A 22,553-nucleotide genomic window follows, 5' to 3' on the forward strand; every position below is an offset into this window, starting at 1 on the left:
CAGCATGGAGCCCAATGCAGGGCTCGATCTCACAACCCTGAGAGCATGACCTGAGCCGAACTCAAGAGTTGGATGCTTAACCAATTGAGCCACCCAGGTGTCCTGAAAGTAATTTTGATGCACATGTGTGTTATGACTGAGAGTGAGCATATTTTCCTCTTTTCAGAGCTATTTGGATTTCCTTTTTAGTGTACAGCTTACTCATAACCTTCGCCTAATTTCATTGTGGGTTGAGTTTTTCCCTATAGATTTGAAGGGGCTCTTTATATATCTAGGGTAAAAATAGGCCTTTGTGACAAAGCCGTATGTTCTTAGCCAGTTTGCCTCTGCGTAGTTCTTGCTACATAGAGTTTTAGTTTTTATGGAGTCAAGTTTTTATTCTGTTCTTTTGTGGTGTCTGAGTTTTGTTAAACGTAGGAAGGCCTTCTGCTCTCCAAGATTATGAACAAAAAGAAATAAGAGACTCTCGAGTTTTCCTTTCTCCTATTTATTATCTTGGTTTTTTGTTTTTTTTTGTTTTTTTTTAAGACTTTATTTATTTGACAGAGAGAGATAGCAAGAGCAGGAACACAAGCAGGGGGAGTGGGAGAGGGAGAAGCAGGCTTCCCTCTGAGCAGGGAGCCCGATGTGGGGCTCGATCCCAGGGCCCTGGGATCATGACCCGAGCGGAAGGCCGATGCTTAACGACTGAGCCACCCAGGCGCCCCTATTATCTTGTTTTTTAAATGTGTTTATCTTGTGTAAGGTGGAGGCTCCTGCTAGGAGTTGGTGTCTTCTTCACACTTGCAAGAGTTGTTTGTGCATGTCCAGGAGCGCTGTGAGCAGGTGCTGTGCTGAGTGAGGAGGGGTGTGGGGACGTGGGGCCCCACCGCTGCAGAGTGGTTGGTTCAGGAGCCACCATAATTTTCTCTTCCTTCCCTGATTGATTCTTCTCCTTTATCACACACTAAATTCCATGTTTATTTGAGTTTATTTTGACCTTTCTTATTTCTCCCAGTGATGTGGGTTCCACACCGGTGAATTACTGTAACTTTACACTGTGTTATACTTTCAGATAGGATTAGTCACTTACCATTACTTCTCTTTTTCAGCATTATCCAGGCTGTTTGTGCTTACTGTTCCCTTGGAACATTATTAGTACTGAATGTATTGGGCCCTACTCCCAAACTGTTGATGTCGTTGTGAGAGTCATGTTAAATGGATGGGTTAACTGGGAACAAGTGGCATCTTTGTGTTCATCCCCCCTACTCAAGGGCATAGCATGTCTTCTTTTTGTTCGTGTCTCCCTTGCTAGCATTTCTGATTTTCCTCATGGACCTCTTGCTTGTGATGAACTTCTTAAGTTCATCCCAGGGTCTTTATTACTCTGGTAAGGTATGTGAAGGATATTGGCATATGGACATTTAAAAATTCTTTCTTTAGCCTATGCTTTTTCTGACCTAGTTGTCATCATATACTGAGAGGGTCTGTGTGTGTGCATATGTGTAAACCTTTTTTTTAAAAAGAAACTACAGTAGCAAAAACATTTGCTGTTATCATAACTTCTTAGAAAATATAACTTTTTAAAAAACATTTATTTGATGGGGTGCCTGGGTGGCTCAGTTGGTTAAGTGTCTGCCTTCGGCTCAGGTCATGATCCCTGGGATCTGGGATCAAGGCCCGGGGCTGTGGGGCTCCCTGCTCAGTGGAGTCTGCTTCTCCCTCTCCCTCTGCTCCTCCCCCTGCTTGTGTGCTTTCTCTAGCTCACTCTTTCTCTCAAATAAGTAAATAAAATCTTTAAAAAAATTATTTGGTAGAGGGCGTGAGCATGGGAAGGGAGGGAGGGGCAGAGGGAGAGAATCTTCAAGTGGACTCCCCACTGAGCATGGAGCAATCTCAGGACAGTGAGATCATGACCTGAGCTGAAACCAAGAGTCGGTCACTTCACTGACTGAGCCATCCAGTCACCCTGGAAACCATAACTTTTTTGAGAAAATTTTTGTTATGGTAAAAAATATGTAACATAAAATTGGCCATTTTAACCATTTTTAAGTTTACAATTCAGTAACATCAGTTACATTCACCATAATTAATTCGCTGTTATGCAACTATCATCACTGTGTAGTTTCAGAATTTTTCATCACCCCAAACTGAAATTTGTAACCATTAAGCAATAACCCTGTTTCCCCTGTTCTCAGTCTCTGGTAACCTCTAATCTATTTTCTGTCTCTGTGAGTTTGCCCACTGCAGATATTTCTTTCTTTTTTTTTTTTTTAATATTTTTATTTATTTATTTGAGAGAGAGAATGAGAGAGAGAGAGCATGAGAGGGGGGAGGGTCAGAGGGAGAAGCAGACTCCCTGCCGAGCAGGGAGCCTGATGTGGGACTCGATCCCGGGGCTCCAGGATCATGACCTGAGCCGAAGGCAGTTGCTTAACCAACTGAGCCACCCAGGCGTCCCGCCACTGCAGATATTTCATATAGGTGTAGTATTTGTCTTTTTGTGTCTGGTTTCCTTCACCTAGCATAATGTTTTCAAGTTCTCCATGTTCTAACATGTATTAGAACTCCGTTCCTTTTTATGGCCATTGTGTATATATACCACATTTTAGACTCCCATCACTTTTAATGCATCCACCATCCCCCGGTAGGTGGACGGATCCTGATTTCTCAGCCACTCTCCCCTTTTTGCCCTCACTCAGATAAGCCTCGTAGCAGATATGCCGTCAACAACACTGGAGACCATGCGGACGACCAGGATGGTGATTCCAGGTAAGGGCTTTGCAGTCACGCTGAGATGGGGCTAGTCCTGCCCCCAGGCCTGTTGACCCAGAGGTTTTCTCCTGTGAGAAACCTGGTGTCCTTTTTTCCATTTGGTGGGTGTTTCAGGTTTTGCAGAGCTGGGAATTGTATTGCCAGTGCCTGACTTGCTGCATAGTGTGGTCGCATGTTCCAGCTGTGGAACTGGTTGGTTGGTAAAACAGACTGGAGAACAGACGAGGCCGGAGAGAACGTTTGTCTTCTGTGAGAGGAACAGGGGGGAGAGCAGACCCCAGTGCTGTCCTCAGACCCGACTCCTCAGGCATGTCCCCAGGGTCACATGGAGGGGCCTGGGTGCAGCGCAGCCTGTTCAGGTGGTGCTGTGGGCTGAGAGCCAGGGCTGATGTACCCTCGCTCTTTTAGGGCATAGATGAAAGGCAGGTCTTGTTCCTTCCTGTGTGTGCTCCCCCTGCTTTTTCTGGGACATGCTGTCAGGGTGGCAAACATCACACATGACTACTTCTGCCTTATGTTTATTTTAAAGCTTAGTAAATGGTAATACAGGCCCAGTTGAAGGAGGAAGGATTGTAAACTGCCTGTCCTGGGTGCCTCTAAACATAGCTGGGGCCTGAGTGAGGTAAAGGACTCAGCCTCCACCGTCCCGTGGCCGCAGAGCTGAGGCTCCCACCTGGGCCTTTGCCATGGAGTGAACTTCGCATGCAGTGCCATGGAGTACAGCCTCCCTCAGTTCTCTTGACAAGGCACCATACCTGCCATGGTATTATGCAGTTCCACGAGTGTGGTTTTTATCCTTTCTTGTGAGGATATCGGGGCCTCTGGCATGACCAGTGACTGTCTCTGAGGGCAGCAAGCTTTGAAGGAGAGACCAGCAGGGGGGCGGGGTAGGGAGTGTGGGGGACTGTTGGACATCCATGGGTTGTTCTGCTTGATGTAGAGGCTGTGGTCACCTTGTCCTCTGAGGTCGGCCACTTGGAGCAAACTCTTGTTTGTTCCAGGTGCATAGAAAGCTTTTTGCCCCTGCCCATGGGGTGGGTGCATTTTGTCCTCCACCTGTGGCATAGATTCCTTTAGAGCAGGGCTGGCCCCCTGCCTGCCGTTCTCCGGGCTCCACAGAGGGGAGGCACAGGCTGCTGAAAATGCAGAAAGTGCTCTTGGAACAGTCTATGTGGGTTTCCTAGGAGGCTGGCAGCACCTGACTCCTGCAGTTAACTCTCAGAGGCTTATAATAAAAGACTAAGAGAATGTTTTTAGGGAGTTATTTCAATATTTAGCGTAAAGAAGAGGAAAAACCATGGGAAGGGAGCAAGACGACATGGGTCTATCAGGGTATCACAGATATGCTGTTCACTATGAAGAGCCGGTTCTCCATACTCTCTTTTTCATTAAATTTAAGAATTACTTCCTGTGGTAATTGTGGCACATTATAGCATCTGACGATCCCACTCCCCACCTGCCCCTGTGTCAGAGATACAGGTTAATACCTCTGAGCGCCCAGCTGTATTTCGTCACATTGGCCTGCCAAGCCTCTGGCGCCTGGGGGAGCCGTGCCATGGCTCAGACATCTTCCTGGGGTAGTACGGGGTTGTCCTCGATGGTCCTCTCGAAGGTGCTTTTCTTTGGGAACCAGCAGAATGTTCCTGCTCGTTGTCTTGCCAGACTGAAGCCATGTTAACAGGCCACTTGTGCAACTTCTGAGTGTGGTGGTAGATGGACGCTGCCCTAGAGAAGTGAGGATGCAGGGCTGTGCTGCCCGGTATTAAAGTCACCATTTAAATAGAAATGACCTTAGATGAAATTCAGTTCCTCCTTGCACCAGCCGCATTTCAGGTGCTCGGGCCGTGGGTGACTGGTGGCTGCCGCACTGAATGGCTCAGATTTGCAGTAGGAGGTTCTGTTGGACAACACCGTCTTAGAGCGTGTGCTGCTTCTAAAGGTGAATCAAGATGTTGTGCTTCAGGGTATAAGAATTAACTGGCAGGGTTTTTTTAACCCTTCTATTAAAAAAAGCCTCTTATAGAATTCAGTAGGAAGGGAAGAAAATGGATATTGTTCATTGTCTTTAAGGCTTGAAGTTCAAATGTAGAAAAGCTGTAGTGCTCCTGTTGGATGAGTGCTGGGGACCAGGGAACTCATGCTCTTTTTTTTTTTTTTTTAAGATTTTATTTATTTATTTGACACAGAGAGAGAGTGCAAGCAGGGGAAGCGGCAGAGGGAGAGGGAGAAGCAGGCTTCCCGCTGAGCAGGGAGCCCGAGGTGGGACTCGATCCCAGGACCCTGGAATCATGACCTGAGCCGAAGGCAGACGCTTCACCAACTGAGCCACCCAGGTGCCTGCCCCTGGGAAGGTCATGCTTCATAGCATTATGCATCTGCCATACCAGCAGGGGAAAAACCGTCAGGAGAGGTCCTGGAGAAAGCCTGGTATCAGTCACAAACGCTGTCGCTGGCACTATCCCTCCCAACGTGGAGTGTTCTGGGCACAATCTCAGAGAAGAAGATGGTAGCTTGAAGAAGAGTCGACTTCATTTCAAAACACTCAGAAATCATTTTACTCTAGATACCATCCAGAAGACCTTGGAAGTGTGAAAGATTTCTGTCCACACCTTTAAATTCTTAGCATTGTTAAATTCCCTGTGGGGCAGTGGAATCAGGTGGCACTCCTGCCTGCCTCAGGCTTGACCACCTTTCTCTAAGCAGTGGATTCAGCTTTGGGGCACATTCACACCCTCAGCCAGATGGGAACCTCGGCTAGGCGTGCCAGGGTGCAAACTGGCACATAGCTAGTCCTCTCCCCCAGGTGCACGGGCCTCCACCAGGCCTCTCTTGACAGCTTTGCTTCTGCTAGCGTGTGTGTGGCCATGTGTTAGAAAGGTGGCTCGGTGAAGCATCTGCCTTCGGCTCAGGTCATGATCCCAGGGTCCTGGGAGTGAGCCCCATGTCGGGCTCCCTGATCAGCGGGGAGTCTGCTTCTCCCTCTCCCTCTGCTGCTCCCTCTGCTTGTGCTCTCTCTCTCTTTCTTTCAAATAAATAAATAGTCAAGGAAGGAAGGAAGGCAGGCAAAGGAAGGAAGGAAAGAAGGAAGGAAGGAAAGGGGAAGGAAGGAGCCCCTATTTCCTAGAGCTGGGGTCAGTGCCCAGAAGGTGGATAAGCAGTGCTGTCCCCAAGCTTGGGCATCCCCCACCCCTTTCCTGGCCCAGCCAGTAAGTACACTGGTGCGTCTGCTCTGGCGCATGCAGGCTGACAGTGTGCTGGGACAAGTACAGGGTTGGGTTTTGGGTGTGACTCTCATTTTGCACCTACAGTGTATAGTCTTGGGTATGTTCCTCGTACCATGAGCCTCAGTTTGGGTGTCTTAAGATGCCTGAGGGTGGCAAGGCACCTCTGCCTCCCCTCCCAGGTCTGGTATCATGGGAACATCTGTGTCTTGGTGAGAGTGCTTGCTGGGGGCTCTGCCTCCCACACAGGGGCAGACACAAGTTCATGACACATGCCAGGGGCGTTTGACACGTCACCTCCACAGCCTGGTATGGAAAAGAGCACTGCTGATACTCGGAAGCCCCACACGCTTCTTCCCTTTGGAAAGTAGAGGGGTTTCATTGTGACCTGTTGGTTGTAGGAGATAAAAGTTGGAGGAGTTGCACTTGAGCCTCTAGGGATTCTGACTTTCTGGGTGATCTTGGGAAGGTCCACAGAACACCTTCCCCCTTTCATACTGTGGACACTGATGAGCTGACGTTCGGGAGCTGTTGAAAAAGGGGCTCTTGGCTGTGTGCTTCTGTCCTGTGGGTCTGTGGTATATATTTCTTGGTGAGAGCTGTGGGGAGCAGCAGGGCAGCCCGGTGGTCATGGCACGGGGTCGTGGTAGGCTCTCGTCCCTCCAGTGCTGTCCCACCTCTGGGGTCTGGCCTGCTCTCTGTTTCCTGGATTCCAGGGACTGTCCCAGAACACTCTGCAGAGTAGCTTGACTCTTCTAAACGTACTCTCTGCAGAACTAAAGTTGCACAGTGCACGGGTGTGGCATAGCACGTGCACGGGGGCCGCAGCCTCCTTGCTGCCAGAGGGCCCGTGGTCCTGTGCTGAGCAAAGGCTCGGCGAGTTTGGGTGTGCAGGCAGTCACAGTCCCTCAAGGGTTGAAGCTCAGATATCCAGTGGCATTCTGCAGTTCTCGTAAGGCTTTTCCGTCCGGGGATCTCACGGCATCTCACGGAGACGGTTTCGTCAGAAAGACTAATTGTGCATGGGTGTCCAGCTAATATGTGTGGTGCTGGGCTCTGACCCAGGTCTTCCAGCCTTGCTCTTGCTTCTGAAAATTGGCTCTCAGTTGTGCCCAGGCTCTGTTTACATGTGGGAATTTAAGCTTTTGTGAGAAAACTCTGGTAAGTCTTCAACTTGGCAAGTGTCTGTATCTTCTTTCTTGTCCGGTAAGTTGCTTAGCCTTGCCCTCAGCAGTTAATGCTTATGGTAGTACTTGTGCTAGACTTTAATACTGTTTTAATAAAACAGCCTTGTAACTATTCGTGATTTTTAAAATCAGTGTGTTTGTTTGGTCTTGATGGTCCTGTTCCCATTCCAGCGAGCCATGTCCTCCAACCGATGAGCGATTGGTTGCAGGGTAAGACTGACACTTCTCCACCACCTTTCTGTCTTGATTCCTGCTGCCTTCTCTTGTAATTGTGCTTAACTCCTGATTGCCCTCAGTGTTGAAGAATGACTAACGAGGCACACAGGCTCTGGCTCGGTCCTCACTGCCCGATCCCCCCACGAGTGCCCCGGCTTCCCACGGCCCCTGCCCTTTCTCCACCTGGAGTTACTCAGCTATTCCACATTACCTGGGAGGCCAAGGCAAGGTTGGCTGACGCCAGGGAGACTTCTGGAGCCAGGCGTGCACACAGACCGCCCCTCCTCCAGGCAGGCACCGGTGGCCTCAGGAAGGTGGTAGGCAAGTGAGAACAGGGCTCCCTGTCTCCCTAGCCAGCTTCCCCCAGAGAGACCCTTGATCATTGCTTCTTGCCTTCATTTCTCAGAGGAGTTATAGGAGGCCTCGCCCAAGGGCCAGGTGTTAAATGTGAGGCTTGGACTTAGATGCTGTTGTGTGTGCCCATTAGAGGCAAAAATGTTCCCATGGAGATTATATGGCACTTCTCCAGAAGGGTGTGGATACTGTGGTACCCTTTGTGCCCCTAATGGGGCAACCCCCCCAGGTGTTGGAGGTGCATGGAGCGTCTGTGAGCCCCCCCCCCAAAAAAAAACAGGAGGGAGCGGAGTGGAGTTCCCTTCCATTGCTGTCTCTTCCTCCTTTTTTTTCCTGGCCAAGCCCTAGAAAAAGCCCGTTCCTGAATATCCCAGCAGGAATGGAAAGTCTTGCCTGTTTTTCAGCTGGGCTGGTTCATCTCAAATGCTTTTATTTTTTTTTAATTTGAAAGTTATTCCAGGAATATTATTTTTTATAACAGCTATTTTATTGTGTTGCAACATATTTACCAGGCTTTTCATCTTCAAAACAAGGGAAAAGGATTTTTGTAAATTTTGGAAACAAATATTGTCCCTCGTTTTTGTTTTTCTTTGCTGTTTATATCAGTTATGTACCCTTCCCCCAAATCTCATGATAGAACTCTGTGACTTTGTGTGTCTGATGTCAGCAGACACAGTACAGAAAGTATAAGCCACTCAAGTATTTTTTTACCATAAGTGTGTAATACGAGGCTACAGTGAGTGGATTTCTGTGTGGGTCAGACTGCTCATAGAGCAGAGCAGCTGAACACCACCCCGTGGGCCACCCCAGAGAGGCCTCCCTGATGGCCACCTAGGGCAGTGTGGCTTTTAATGTCAGCAGTACATGGCTCTCAAGCTGGCCCCCTCTGCTCTGTCCTTTCTGGACCCAGAGGGGGAAGTGTTTTTTATTTGGCTCTTGGAAGGGTACCTCTTGGATCTGGGTATTTATAAACGTGAACTGGGCCACTACTGTTGACCTCTGAATCTCAGGGCTCATCTCACAGCCAAACTTAGGTTCCTGGACTGGTGGCTAAAGGCCATGGCTGAGGCCCGTCCATGGCTCTTCATGGCGGAGCAGAGGTTTTTAGTGGAGATTTTTCATATCACAAGAAAAAGTGAACCTCTGGAATGGTAGGAAGTTGTTTTTCTCTCCGTCATCTTTGTATCCCTTGTATCACTGGGTGACAGAGTGGAGGGGTCGTGTTTGTTGAGATAGGGTATGGAATGTTGGCACTGGATCAGTTACTAGAGCAGAAGTGTTTAGTAGGGTTTTATCATCCTGAGCCCTCCCTCACCATCACTGTATCCCTCAGATGGGAGTTACAGGGTGGGGTGAGCCATTTAAAGTTTTTGAAGAAAGCATGTAAAGCCTCCTGTCTAAGACTGGAATCTTCCATCTCTGGTTTATTCACTCTAGAGAGCAGTATTCCTGGGAAGGAGTGACCCACATTGGGCAGCCAAGGGCTTGAGCTGTGGGTCCCGAATTTCCCAGAATGTCTCTGACAACATTGGTATCAGAAGGTCCAGCTGCATTCCTGACTATACAGGACGCAAGGCAGCCCGTTTTGACCCAGACCCCTGTATCTGGTTTGTTTGGGGACCACAGAGTGACCAAGGACACCGAGATGACCATGTTGGTCCTAGGGGATGGCTGGAAGCCAGCATGACCAGCCCCCCTTGGCAGTGCTAGGCTCCCCGGCTGTCTAGCGGAGAGGCTTGGGAAGAGTCCCATAGCCGCCTGTCTCGCTTTTGTCCGTGTGCTGGTTGACCACAGTGAGGTTCTTGCTCCAGGCTGGTTCTAAGTTACCTCTCTTACATTAGACATTGAGCCCTGCCAAGTGTAAGGGGCCCAGAGCCACGACCCCCTCCTAGATCACTTAATGTCCAAGTCATTTGCTATTTCAGAGTTGAACTGAAGCCGCAGTCTGCAGCAGGACCTTCCCTTTTGGAGTGTTAGGGTGTTCATTGCCGCCCTCCCCCACAGCCAGCTCCTTTAGAAGAGACACATCTGGTGTGGTCCCTGATTCACCGGAGCTCCTCAGTGAAGGCCCAGGATGCACCCTGGAGTGTCTGTCCTCATTGGCCTCTTCGGGCAGAGCGTGGCCTTGAAGGAGCTGGAGCCACCTTCCCCCACACAGTGTGCCCTTCGACCTGGGTGTTAGAGATTCTTTCCCAGGTGGAGAAATGAGCACAGGACTTGTCTCCTCCTGGCTCCTGATCAGACACAGCACATCAGTGTTTCTAGAGTGGAGGCCCCTGGAGCCTGGGCTCCGAGATAAGAGTCCACACTGCACCCCCGGCCCTCTCCTCCCTGTGGTGACTCTCGCTTATCTGGATCCCCTTGGGCAGGAAGGAGCAGGGTTGCTAGTGGGGAGACATAAGTGCACAGCTGCATCTTGAATGGGGGTGAGCTCTACAGTTTTACAGAGATCGTAGCCAGATCTGCTGTCCCACCACAGCCATGCCTGCTTTTCCATGGCATCCAGTCCTGTGCATCCCCACCTTCGTATCATGTCTCTGGTTCTGCACATTTTGCACATCTTAAAGGTTTCTTCCCCAGTAAGAACTAGAAGGTTGACATGTTGAGCGTAAGGGAACGACCGGGCAGCCATGCCATGAGGAAGGTGATGAGCACACTGTAGTTAGTATTGTCCTTTACTCACCTGGGGGTGGAGGGGTGCAGCCCGGCAAACCCGGGCCATCAGGAGACCCCTCCCCACACCTGTGCGCCTTAACGAGTGGCCCTCAGGACGGTGCCGGCTCCAGCTGTTGTCCTCCCATTGAAAGCAAACTGCAATTTGTTCTCTCTCCTGAATTTCATAGAGCATGCCGAGAAATGACAGCATGTGCCTTCAGTCTATGCTTCTCATGCCTTTTACCTTGTAATTCTGGTGATTTTATGTCCCCAGTCTTGGGGATCGCTTCAGAAGGGCAATTGATAGAAGCTTCCAGATCCGCAGTGGGGGTAGAGCACTCCACGCACGGAGCTGCCATGTCCTGAGACCTTTCCCCTCTGAGGGCAGGTGGGCATGGTACTGTGGCACTTTGTTTACTTATTTCCACTCTGCCCTTTTTTAATTTTAAGGTTTTCGGATGTCATTCTGGCAACAATTTTGGCAACCAAGTCTGAAATGTGTGGCCAAAAATTTGAACTGAAGATTGATAACGTGCGGTTTGTTGGGCACCCAACACTGCTGCAGCATGCTCTGGGGCAGGTATGGCCCTCCCTGGGCAGGTGGGGCTCTCCCTGGGGCAGGTGAAGTTCTTCCTGGGACAGGTGAGGTTCTTCCTGGGCAGGTGGGGCTCTCCCTGGGGCAGGTGAGGTTCTTCCTGGGCAGGTGAGGTTCTTCTTGGGACAGGTGATGTTCTCCCTGGGCAGGTGAGGTTCTTTCTGGGCAGGTGAGGTTCTCCCTGGGACAGGTGAGGTTCTTCCTGGGCAGGTGAGGTTCTCCCTGGGGCAGGTGAGGTTCTCCCTGGGGCAGGTGAGGTTCTTCCTGGGACAGTTGAGGTTCTCCTTGGGACAGGTGAGGTTCTCCCTGGGGCAGGTGAGGTTCTCCCTGGGGCAGGTGAGGTTCTTCCTGGGCAGGTAGGGCTCTCCCTGAGCAGTTGAGGTTCTCCCTGGGGCAGGTGAGTTCTCCCTGGGCAGGTGGAGCTCTCCCTGAGTACCTGAGGTTCTCCCTGGGACAGGTGAAGTTCTCCCTGGGACAGGTGAGGTTCTCCCTGGGGCAGGTGAGGTTCTCCCTGGGTAGGTGGAGCTCTCCCTGAGCAGGTGGAGCTCTCCCTGGAACAGGTGAGGTTCTCCCTGGGCAGGTGGGGTTCTCCCTGGGACAGGTGGGGTTCTTCCAGGGGCTGGTGGGGTTCTCCATGGGCAGGTGAGGTTCTTTCTGGGACAGATATGGCCCTCCCTGGGCAGGTACGGCCCTCCCTGGGAAGGCATGGCCTATCCTGACTCTGGGGCCCTCAGGGAGCCATGGTTCACACTGGCTCTGGTGAAGGCAGCCATTGTATCGTGCCATATATCTGACCCCGTGTGTGTGTCCATGCGTACAATCAGCTACATGTCCCCATAGGTCTCCCGTGGGTTCAATCCCTGCCCCTGGCTTTTGCTCTTTGCATCCTGGGTCTCTCCTGACTGCCACCTTCCCCTTTATATCTAGGACATCTGTTTCTAAAGTGGTGCAAGTATTTTTTCTTGCTTATTAAATGATGACATAGCAAATATTATTAATTTAGTTCTTAGTATTGTGCTAAACCCTGTATGTGCATTCTGCGATGAATGAAATGTTATAGTATTGAGGGGTTTTAACAAGATTGAATGCACTGTTACCCAAGGGAATTTGACACCAGAACCTGCTAGTCAGTCCTTTGCACACAGGCACAATCAGGGCTTTGATAAGATGGCATAAGATTTAGCTCCATTTATATGATCCAGAAATTGCAGTCCTCAAATCTTATCCATGAATATGCCCGTGGAAGGAGCTTCTGAGGCAGTTGGAGATGCCAGGACATCAGGCCATGGCTGGGTGCACCGGGCCCCATGGGCGGCTCCTTCCTCTTTACCAAGGCCCCTGCAGACAGGGCTCAGTCTGCACGGCTGACGTCTGGGTGACAGAGGGGAGATTTGACATCCTGCCAGGAGTCACACCCTACAAAACTGGAGTGAAAGGCAGAGATGGTAAAGAGCCTGCTTGGGATGGCCCAGGGAGATGTGGCCACCACCCCCTCACGCACACTCCCATGCCCCCTGGTGGCAACACATGTATTCAGCTTGGTGTTGGTGACCTGCGGTGGCTGGATGCCGGAGCAGCAGCTTGGTCTCTGCTGGCTCTGAGCATTATTCTGTCTCTTAATCGTCCTGAGTGGTTACCATACCTGGCGGAGACAGAGGACCCAGGTGGACACTGAAAACAGCAGTGGGGGAGGGAGAGTCTGGGCAGAGAATACCCCATCTGCTCGAGCCTCTCCCCATCTTGTCTCGCGGGGGCACCTCAGCTCACTCCCATTGACTGGGGTAGTCTTGTCACTTTGGGTCATAGCGCTGACCCTCCCACTCTAGTCTCAGCCGTGTCTCCGTCTGTGCTGCCCGTGCTTGCCCATTTAGAGGCAGTGATCACTTCTCAAAGACCCTAGGGCTCTGTTTTTCTCTGGGTTGGCTATATTCTGGAACCTTTCCCCATGCCTGAAGGATAGCACTAAACAGGATTTTTTGGGATGTGGTGGCTCTCACTCATTAGAATGTATTTCTTTTCTAGGTTTCCAAAACAGATCCATCTCCGAAGAGGGAAGCTCCCACCATGATTCTTTTTAATGTGGTGTTTGCACTGAGGGTGAGCGAGTGTACAGATGGCTGAAGAGCCCTGGTAGATCGGGGAGGAGGGTCCAGGGAGAGTCGCAGCCCCTCACTTCTGGTGCCTGTGTCATTGGCTCAGAGCTCAGGCTGCCCAGCTGTTGCCAGGCCTCTCCTGGGGTCCTGCAAGAGTCTACCCATACTGTGTTTTCTAAATAAAATACACATAGTATTTACCATTTTAACCATTTTGAAGTGTACAGTTCGGTGGCTTTAGGAGCAATGTTGTGTAACTCTCACCACTGTCAGTTCCAGAACGTTTCATTGCCCCAAAAGGAGACCACTTATTCCTCATTTCCTCTCCTCTCCCAGCCCCTGGAAACCACCAGTTTGCTTTCCTTCTGTGGATTTACCTGTTCTGCATTTTCATAGAGATTGGATTCTACACTATGTGACCTTTGGTGTCTGTCTGCTGTCACTTAGTTCATCCATGTGGTAGCATGTATCCGGACTTCATTCCTTTTTGTGGCAGAACCGTATTCTCTTGTACGGGTGGACCACAGTTTGTGCATCATCTGTTGATGAACGTTTGTGTTGTCTCTGCAGTTTGGCCATTATGAACGTTGTATGTTCATCAGTACAGTATTATGACCAATGCTGTTATGGACATTTGTGTCCAAATGTTTGTGTGGACACATGTTTTCATGTCCCTTGGGTATACACCTAGGAGTGGAATTCCAGGGTCCTGTTGAGGAGCTGCCAGACTGCTTCCCACGGTGGCTGCACCATCTTTCCTCCCCACCAGCAGTGTGTGAGCATTCCAGCGTACCTACCTCCTCACTAGCACTTGTTGCTTTCCATTTTGTTTTTGATGATTAAGCTGATAGTTTCTTTGGGCAGTTCCCAGACTGTCTGAAGTTGTGTTAGAGGAGATTTCTTTTCAATGAAGCTGTCAAAGTATAAGGGATCTAAATAAACATAAAAAGCATCCCTGGGTAAAGACTCACTCATATTATGAAAGGACTTTGAATTTCCTAGGAAATTTATATTTGGTGACTGTTACATAACGGAATTCCTCTGAACTATCCCACTACCTGTTTGTGCCAAAATACTCAGTAGTTCTTTCTGGCTGGGCACATGTGATCTGCATGATGGCTTTTCACAGAAGTGTCCCAGACAGAGTGACTGGCCTCCGTGATGAGGAGCAGTGTGTGCTCTGAAAGCCTTAAGAGTGGCCGAAATGACACTAAGCAGAGGACGCTGGTAAAATTGGGTGTCATTCTAAGTCTTGAGGTGCTTTTTTCTTGAGAGAAGACCACATTCACTGTGAACGGCTCAAAACCAAAATGATGCCAGAGAAAAGGTTCTTTGGAATGGAGCTAATTTTTAAAACTGGCCTACCTTGCTGATAAATAAGGAGCCGCGTTAAGACAAAGTGATGGGTTAACAGTGGCTGTCCCTGGGGTGTGCGGTTCCAAGTGGAGACCTTGACTGTTACAGTCTTGGGATTTTCATAGTGTAAATAGTATGGGGCATGACTTCTAAAGTGACATACTGCAGACACCCACAGAGCGGTCCGTTAAGTAAGAAACAGCCCCGACAATCCTGGCGAAGGCTGTCCCGGTGGGTGGCCTTGAGAAGCCGCCGCGGCCCCACCCTGCAGGCAGGCCCTGGTCTCAGGAACAGCGTTCGACAGCAGCACGTCTGACACCCCTGGGTACAGCCGTCAAGAAAACAAGCGGATTTTAAGGTTGTAGGGAGACCTTTATGATAATAACCAGGCTGGAAACAGTGCCAGTGTCCAGCAGCTGGGGGCTGATGAGACAGGGTGGTAGTTACTATGTAGCCCAGCCTGTGGCTGTTGAAGGTGAGGCTTGGGGGCGAGGCCAGAACCTGGAGGAGGAGGGTGGATTGCTGCAGTAAGAAACAAGGTAGTGCAGGACTTCAAGTAGCAGGGGCCATGATGTTGAAGGGGGGGAATTTTAAATAATGTAAAGCGCTGATATTTTTAGGGTAGGAAGTTATTTTCTCCTTTTTAATAGTCACATTAAAAACATATACTTTTTTTAACTTTTCACTTTGAATAGTTTTAAACAAATCCCCAGCTAGTGACGATAGTTTGATTAACCTCATACACCTGTCTCTGATGTCCCCTTGCCGTCACCGGGACACCCTGGCTTCTCAGGTGTTTCAGGACAAGTCCCAGACCTCATGTCTGCTCATTTCTATGTACTTCAGGTGGCATCTCTATGAAATAGGAACATTTATCTTCTACCGTGATACCCGTTCACACCTGATAAAGTTTGCCGTAATTTGGTATCAGCTAGTGCCTAGTGGCCGTAGTTTTTGCCGTTGGCCTGTCTGGACCAGGATGAAAACCTCGCCCTCACAGGTGTGTGGGCTGTGTCTGTAGGTCTCTTCCAGTCTAGGACTCTCTTCTCCCTTCGTCCCGTTGAATGGTCCATGTCTGGATTCATCTGATCGTGCTTACTGTCTGTCTGTGTATTGCCTGCAAATTGGACATTTGCTCTAAAGGCCTTATTACATTTCGGTGCACTTTCTGGGAGTGAGAAAGTCTCACAGGCGATCCCCTAAATTTCCTGCTGTTTTACATCACCTGTGGGGCAAATTCTAAGAGTTCCCACTTACGCCGGCACGTCCTAGGTGGTCCCTTTCTCACTGTGGCCAGACAAAGCCTTGGGCTCTGCAGGCACCTTGAGTGATGCCTGGCCTGTGAAGCCACACAGGATACCCCAGCATACCCCATCAGTGTGGGTCATCGGGCCTCGCCTGGGTGAGCACCCCCTTGCATGCCTGGGAATGTAGAACTGGTGGGCTTGGGCATCTGACTAAAAACACCGTCCTGTTCCAGCCACTGGGACTGTGAGCATAGGGTCAGGCTGTCAGGTGTGAATTGATTGCTTCTTGAAGGGAATAACCATGTGCATACGATCATTCTCCTTCCTCTGTTTTGCTGCTGACAGTATTTTGACACAGAGTCTTCTAGAAGTGTATTTTGTTGTAAAGCAGTTGCACATGCTTTATAACCTAGGCCCTCTAGTTCCACAGTCTTGTGGGGGACATTGCTGAGGGGCTGTCCTTGACATGAAGGGGCAGGGTTGCTGCCCAGTGATGGGCATGGCCCGAAAGTGGTGTTTAGTCCTCTCCCCAGCGCAGGTATGCTGTTGTCAGGTGTGGATTCTGTTTGTGAACATGAGATCTGCTAGGAGTTCAGAAAATCTCTCCAACTCCAGGTGATGAAGGTGTTCACTGAGTCTGGTGTGGGTTTTGGTCCAGAAGGCTGGCTGTGGACACCTTGCTGGTAGGGCCCTGCCTGCCAGATAAACAGGAGGGGAGGCCGTACTAGGGGTTTTAATCGGTGGCACCATGCGTCCCTCTCCCTTCTCCCACCTCCACCCCTCGGATGACTCAGCAGCCCTGTCGGCCTCCTGACACACTGAGTCATGGTTGGCCGGTTATCTGCTCTGTGGAGCATCTTCAGAGACCCTACAGCTGCCTGCTCCACCCCTGGCCTGGGTGGGTGTGCCTGCCTGGCCTCGCTGCGACGTCTGATAGGTTCCAGAGTTAGCACAGGGGTGCCCGGGGAGCTTGTGGGGAGAGGGGTGGCCTGGAGCCTGCTGACTTCTTCTGTTAGCCAGGCTTGTTTCTGCTGGGAAGAGCCTCTTCTCCTGAGGACAGTGTGCTCAGCAGACAGTCGGCCCGGTGCTTGTGTTTACTACGCTCCGTGACCCTGGCGTAATGGGTCTGTGTGGTTGAAGTCTCACGAAGCCTGGTCCTGCCCACCAAGTCAGCCGTACACCCTGACCGCAGACACTGCTGGGGTTGTGCCCTGGATAGGCTCTGTCAGACTAACTGGTGAGGGAGGGCCACTGTTGAACGTTCTCAGATGGGAGCCTGGGGTCACACAGCAGGTGGTCGGCTGCCCCGCCGCCCCCGAGCGCTGCCCCTGCCTGGCCTGGAGCGGAGGCCGGCTTGTACCCCGCCGTCCTGGATGGCCCTGGTGCGGTGCCCTGCAGCACCTCTGCTTGTCGGAGATGCCTGTGTCCCCCCACCAGCTGGGGGGCCCCACAGAACCACCTCTGGTTGCCCTGCAGGCAGCCATTCCCGAGCTGGGATGCTGAGCACACTTGTGTTTGTGTGGACGGACCTTGGAGGGGACACAGGGCCGGGGACCGCGGTGGCACCTGGAGGGGGCTGTGCAGGAAAGGAAGAGAGGGTTCCTCGTGCCCTGGGTCGGCCGTGCCTGGGTGCCGTCTGAGTCCCACGTGGCCTCTCCCGCAGGCCAATGCGGACCCGTCGGTGATAAACTGTCTGCACACCCTTTCCCGACGCATCGCCACCGTGCTGCAGCATGAGGAGCGCCGCTGCCAGTACCTCACGAGAGAGGCCAAGCTGATCCTGGCGCTGCAGGACGAGGTGTCCGCAGTGGCTGACGGTGAGCACCGCAGGTGTCTCTCTGCTCCACACACGCGCCAGGGGCCCCGGTCTAGGTTTGCAGATGCAGAGACAGGCACCAAGGCCGTATGTGCTGGTCTGGTGATCTTCCCTGAGAAGGGAGGACGCCCCAAGGGACACAGCTGGAGAGCAGCTCTGAACTGATGCTGGAGATGGATCCCCAGCCTGAACGGCGCCCCGCCTCCCAGCGGCACTGCCCAACGGCCTGTGGTGGGGGGCCGCGCGCAGGGGCCGCTGGGAACAGGGCTGGCAAGATGGGCCCTTCCCAGTCCCTCGCTTCTGAGTGAAGTGAAGGAGGACCTAGCTGAGTTACCAACGGGCCGATTATTAAAGGTATCATTTGCCAGTAGATCTCCCTGTGGATTTTGGCATTCCATAACACCTCTAAGCACAGAGAAACGCCTACTTGCGACACACTCCATCTCCATCTCAGGTCAGCGCCTCTGAAACAAGAGAAAACCAGAAACAGGTTTGAAGGTGACCCCGGTGTAACTCTAGCAATAAGTGAAAGTAGTGATCGGCGTACGAGAACTGTCTCACTCAGGTGCATTTTCAGTGAAAACTTGCTTTTTATATTTGACAGCTGTCAAAATGTATAATGTTTTGGCCAGTTATGTGTAGATTAATAACAATCCAGAAGCTGTTTAAAAGAAATTCTCTTTAGAGTCTGTGACTTCATCACAGAAATTTTTTTTTTTTTTTTTTTTAAGATTTCATTTATTTGAGAGAGAGAGCGCGCAAGCAGGGGGAGCGGCAGAGGGACTCGAACCCAGGACCCTGGGATCATGACCCAAGCTTAAGGCAGACGCTTCACCAACTGAGCCACACGGGCACCCCTATCACAGGAAATTTTTTTTACAAATTCAATTTAACTACATATTTTAAGGCATTAATGAGAAAGGATTAATGAAAGACTTTTGATCATAAAAATAAATAGTATTGGTATGAGTGAGTGGGATGAGGCATGGAAGCACCTGCTCACCAGGCGGAAAGTGTCTCTGGGCGTCTGGGGCCACCGGTGAGCTGGCTGCAGGGACAGGGGGCACCAGTGGTGAAGTTTCCATACAGATCTCCCATATAAAGACAGTTGAACACAGCCAAAGTCTCATCTTAATTCAACTGGTTGCACAGATTATTTTCAGTTAAATTTTGTTTGTTTTAAGATTTATGTATTTTAGAGCACGTGAGTGCAGGGGTTGGGAGGGGCAGAGGGAGAGAAAGAATCTTGAGCAGGCTCCCCTGCTGAGTGAGGAGCTCAATGCGGGGCTCCGTCTCACGACACCCCAAGATCATGATCTGAGGCAAAACCAAGAGTCAGACTCTCAACTGACTGAGCCACCCAGGTGCCCCAGTTAACCTTGATTTTAAAGGTATTTTCCATTCTAGCCTTTGCATATTTCCTTGCTTTGGAGGCTCTAAATTCTCTGTGTTCTGATTCTTGCAGCAAATGATGGTCCTCAGTCCCCATTTCATCACATTCTGCCCAAGTGCAAGCTGGCCAGGGACCTCAAGGAAGCTTATGACAGGTAAGACAGGTGGTGCCCCTGCCCGTGGGCCTTGCTGCCCGTTCTCCTGTTGTACCGCTGAGATGGGGGTGAGAGGATTGGGAGTGCCAGCCCCCCGAACCGACCCTGAAGTCACGCATGAGAGCCTGAAATTCTTGAGTCATGAGATACAGGTCAGATGACATGGTGCCAAGTTCTGGGTTTGCCTCCTAAGATGGGTGTCACTGTCATCACTTCACTGAGGAGGAAACTGAGGCTCAGAGGGTGCCCTCCACTCGTGAGACTTGGGGTTTGGGGGCTGAGTTTAGGAAGGCAGCCCGCGTTGCAGACCCAGCAGAGCCTCTCAGTTGTTCCAGTCATATTGGTGTTCCCAGCTTTCTGTGGAGAAGCAAAGAACTTCTTTTCTTTTAAGAGGGTCCACTGCTCCCTGAGCCTGGTATGCAGGGTGGGTGGGAGGTGGTGGAGGGGGCTCGGGCGGGTGCCCAGGTGACACTTCCCCTGCAAGCTGTGCCCTTCTGCTCCGGGACCGTTGGTTCTCGAGGGGCCACCACTCAGAGCACCAGACATGTTGCTGCACAGTCTGCACCGAGGTGCAGGCTTCTTCTCTGGACCTTGTCCGTGCATGCAGCCCCGGGCCTTCTCGGCGCTTCATTCCATCAGCAGGCTCCACACTACCCACTGGAGGTGGGCTGGGTCTGAGCTGTGGCTGGCGAGACCACGTGTCGTCCAAGCCCAGGGAGGGTGGCTTGTCTAGCATCCTTTTATGGTATTAGCGGTTTTCCTCATCTCACCGACAGTACATGCTCGTTATTGATATTTAGGAAACGTAGAAGAGTATAGAGAAAACAGAGCCCATCTATGGTCCCATACCCAGTGATTATTGTTATGAGCGTTTTGGAAATTTTTCATTGTTTTTGCTGTTTTTTAAATTAATTTTTAAAAAAGATTTTATTTCTTTATTTGAGAAAGAGCATGCTAGAGCAGGGTGAGGGGCAGAGGGGGAGGGAGAAGCAGGCTCCCTGCTAAACAGGGAGCCCAATGTGGGGCTCGATCCTTGGACTCCAGGATCATGACCTGAGTCGAAGGCAGACGCTTCATGGCTGAGCCACCCAGGTGCCCCGTTCTTTTTGCTGTTTTAACTGAAGCTTTTGAAAAGGTCATGTATCCATCCAGTCTGAAAATCAGTGTTGCGTGCGTTTCCTGCTGTACCACCACCAGGCCCCCGTCCCGGTGGCAGAAGCATGTCAGCAGGCCAGCACATGGCACGTGCCATCCTGCACCGCTGGCCTGGAGGCGCACACAGGTGGACGCTGACCCCCTTTGTCCCTTTACACTGCACGTGCGGATGACCCCTGCCTTCTCAGTTTAGCTGTGTCGCCTTGTCCCTGTCTCTACTGGGAAATAAGGGCTGCTGCTTCTGCGGCTACCCAGTTAGCCAGCCCCTGTCCTGGGCATTTCGTTGGCCTCAGCCTCTGGTGCTGCGAGGCCTGATGCTCAGCCGTGCGCACGTGGGGTTGTGCACGTGTACCTGTTTATCTGTCTGATGAATTCCCGACAGCAGAATTGCCAGGCCGAGGAGGTAAAGCCCTTGTGATAGGGCGCACGTCCCTGTGGGGCTTTGCCTCAGGCTGCACCCCCACTGGCCCCACAGGAGATCCCTCTTCCTCCGGCTGTGCTGGCCCAGGGTCTTGGTGAGCTGTGTCCACAGCCGTGTCCGGATGCTGCTGTGCGCGTCCCCCTGTCCTGCCCGAACTGTCCTCAGACCCCCGTCCATCACACAGGAGGCAGAGCAGGGCTTGCTTTGTCCTGACCCCGGTGACCGCTGGCTGTTAGGGCACGGGAACTCTCGTCCTGTAGTCCCCCCCCCCCCCCATGACATCGCTCATGACCACGTCGAAGTCTCTGCAGTCAGAGAAGTGCTGCCCTTTGGTCTTGGGCTGGCTGGTGCTGGGAACCGCTTCCTTGGAGCATGCTCCCTTGCTCTGAAAGGTACTCTGCCTGCCTCAGCTACGGTCAGGCCACAGGCAAAGTTCAGGCTAACCTGGACATAAACACCAAACCAGAACCAGACTTGCTATGTCTAAAGAAAGAATGGACTGTGCTTTCTTACATTTGAACTGCAAGCTGGAGGCAGTGAAGGGCTGGATGGTCGGCCCACCTGCCGCCGCTCAGAACTTGAGGCAGCGCAGCGCCCCACAGTGGGCATTGTGTAAAGGAGGCCAGGAATCAGAGTTTTGGGGAAGAAAGGCTCCCAGGGTTCACTGTTCAGCATTTGCCTCCTTCCTCTAGCCCAAGCACCCTAGTGTGTTAGTGTTCAGGATCCCATTTCCTCTGGGTGAACCCCCACCCACCCACCCTTTCCTGTTCCCAGACCCAACCCTGCCCAGTCGTGGGTTCTGGGGCCCAGCTCCCACAAGCCAGCAGCAGTGCTACTCTGGTGGGAGTCCCAGGGACAGTGGGGTCCTCCCCTGCACCCTGTCCCAGCCTGCCAATAGCAGGGGCTCCGCGACTGCCCAGGAGCCCCCCTGGGCTGTGGCCTTCCCTTTGCTGCTGCAGGGTGGACTTACCTTGGAGCTGAGAAAGGGAGACGTGGGTTTACATGACTGATCCGGTAGCAACAGAGCCGCCTTCTCCCTTTGGCACAGCTTTCCAGCAGATCCTGGGAAAGGTTTTCTCTGAGCAGACGTGAGAGACGTGGAGTTTGGAGATTGGGGTGAGACTTCTCAAAGGAGTTCTGGATTTGTTGTTTTAATTAAAATCCAGGGTTGTGGTGTGGCCTCGTGCCCCGGGACCTAAGTGTCTGTGAGCGTAGGCTGGTAGCATGACTCCCTTGGAGCCTACCCTGACTGTTGGAACTTCTGTGTCTCCCCCTGGGGCCCGGTGACCTCAGTGAGCGTGCCCCACGCATTTGTGTGACGGTCAGGTTGGGTCTCCCGTGAAGTCGGGGAATGTCCCTTCACTTTCAGTAACAGACCTTGTGGTTGCCTGCTGTCGCTTGAAGGAACGAGTAGACAGCAGTCATGTTGTGGAGTCCATGGCTTGACAAAGTGTTTGTTGAATGGTTTTCAGAGGTAACGGGGCCTGTGGTGGGGCCAGGAGGCTCAGAGCTCAGGGGAGCTGCCCAGGGCCTGGCCGGGCAGGTGGCATTGGGAACTTTGTGCTTGTTCACTGCTGCTTCCCAGTGCTCTCTGCTCAGAGCAGAGATGCGGCCACAGACACCTCCGCTAATATTCTGGGAGTTTTAGTGCCTTTTTCCATAAAATGCACTTCTGTACACCTTTTGTGTGAAATTTCAAGGTGGGCCTTTTGTAGCCCACTCGGCCCTCTTGAATTGTGTACAGTGTCCCACGCCATGTAGTAGGAAGCCTGGCTGTGTGTGGGACCAGAGTGATCGGGAGGTGCTGGGCTGGCCGGGAGACCAAAGAAGGGGGTTTCAGCTCTTAGCTAAAGTGTTAGGAGCTGAAGGTCTTTCTCACGTGGTGAGATGAGAGGGTAACGGAGTAAGCCGGTACACACTGCCTTCCATCTGGGGT

General features: G+C 51.6%; 1 protein-coding gene across 6 annotated transcripts in view; it reads left to right on the top strand.

The window, feature by feature from the left end:
* Positions 1–22,553, top strand: part of NPRL3 (NPR3 like, GATOR1 complex subunit) — a 40,592-nt gene that overhangs the window by 2,533 nt on the left and 15,506 nt on the right. For 2 of the 6 annotated variants that reach the window (XM_036083523.2, XM_036083526.2), the window contains exons 2-7: positions 2,682–2,751; positions 7,334–7,372; positions 10,838–10,967; positions 13,005–13,079; positions 17,342–17,495; positions 18,960–19,041. In XM_036083523.2, coding sequence (XP_035939416.1) covers positions 2,682–2,751; positions 7,334–7,372; positions 10,838–10,967; positions 13,005–13,079; positions 17,342–17,495; positions 18,960–19,041 — 550 coding nt within the window. The remainder of the gene's footprint in view (positions 1–2,681; positions 2,752–7,333; positions 7,373–10,837; positions 10,968–13,004; positions 13,080–17,341; positions 17,496–18,959; positions 19,042–22,553) is intronic. The other 4 variants (XM_036083524.2, XM_036083527.2, XM_036083525.2 and 1 more) reach the window with 3 other exon arrangements.

This window comes from Halichoerus grypus, chromosome 6, assembly GCF_964656455.1.
Source record: "Halichoerus grypus chromosome 6, mHalGry1.hap1.1, whole genome shotgun sequence".
NCBI lineage: Eukaryota > Metazoa > Chordata > Mammalia > Carnivora > Phocidae > Halichoerus > Halichoerus grypus.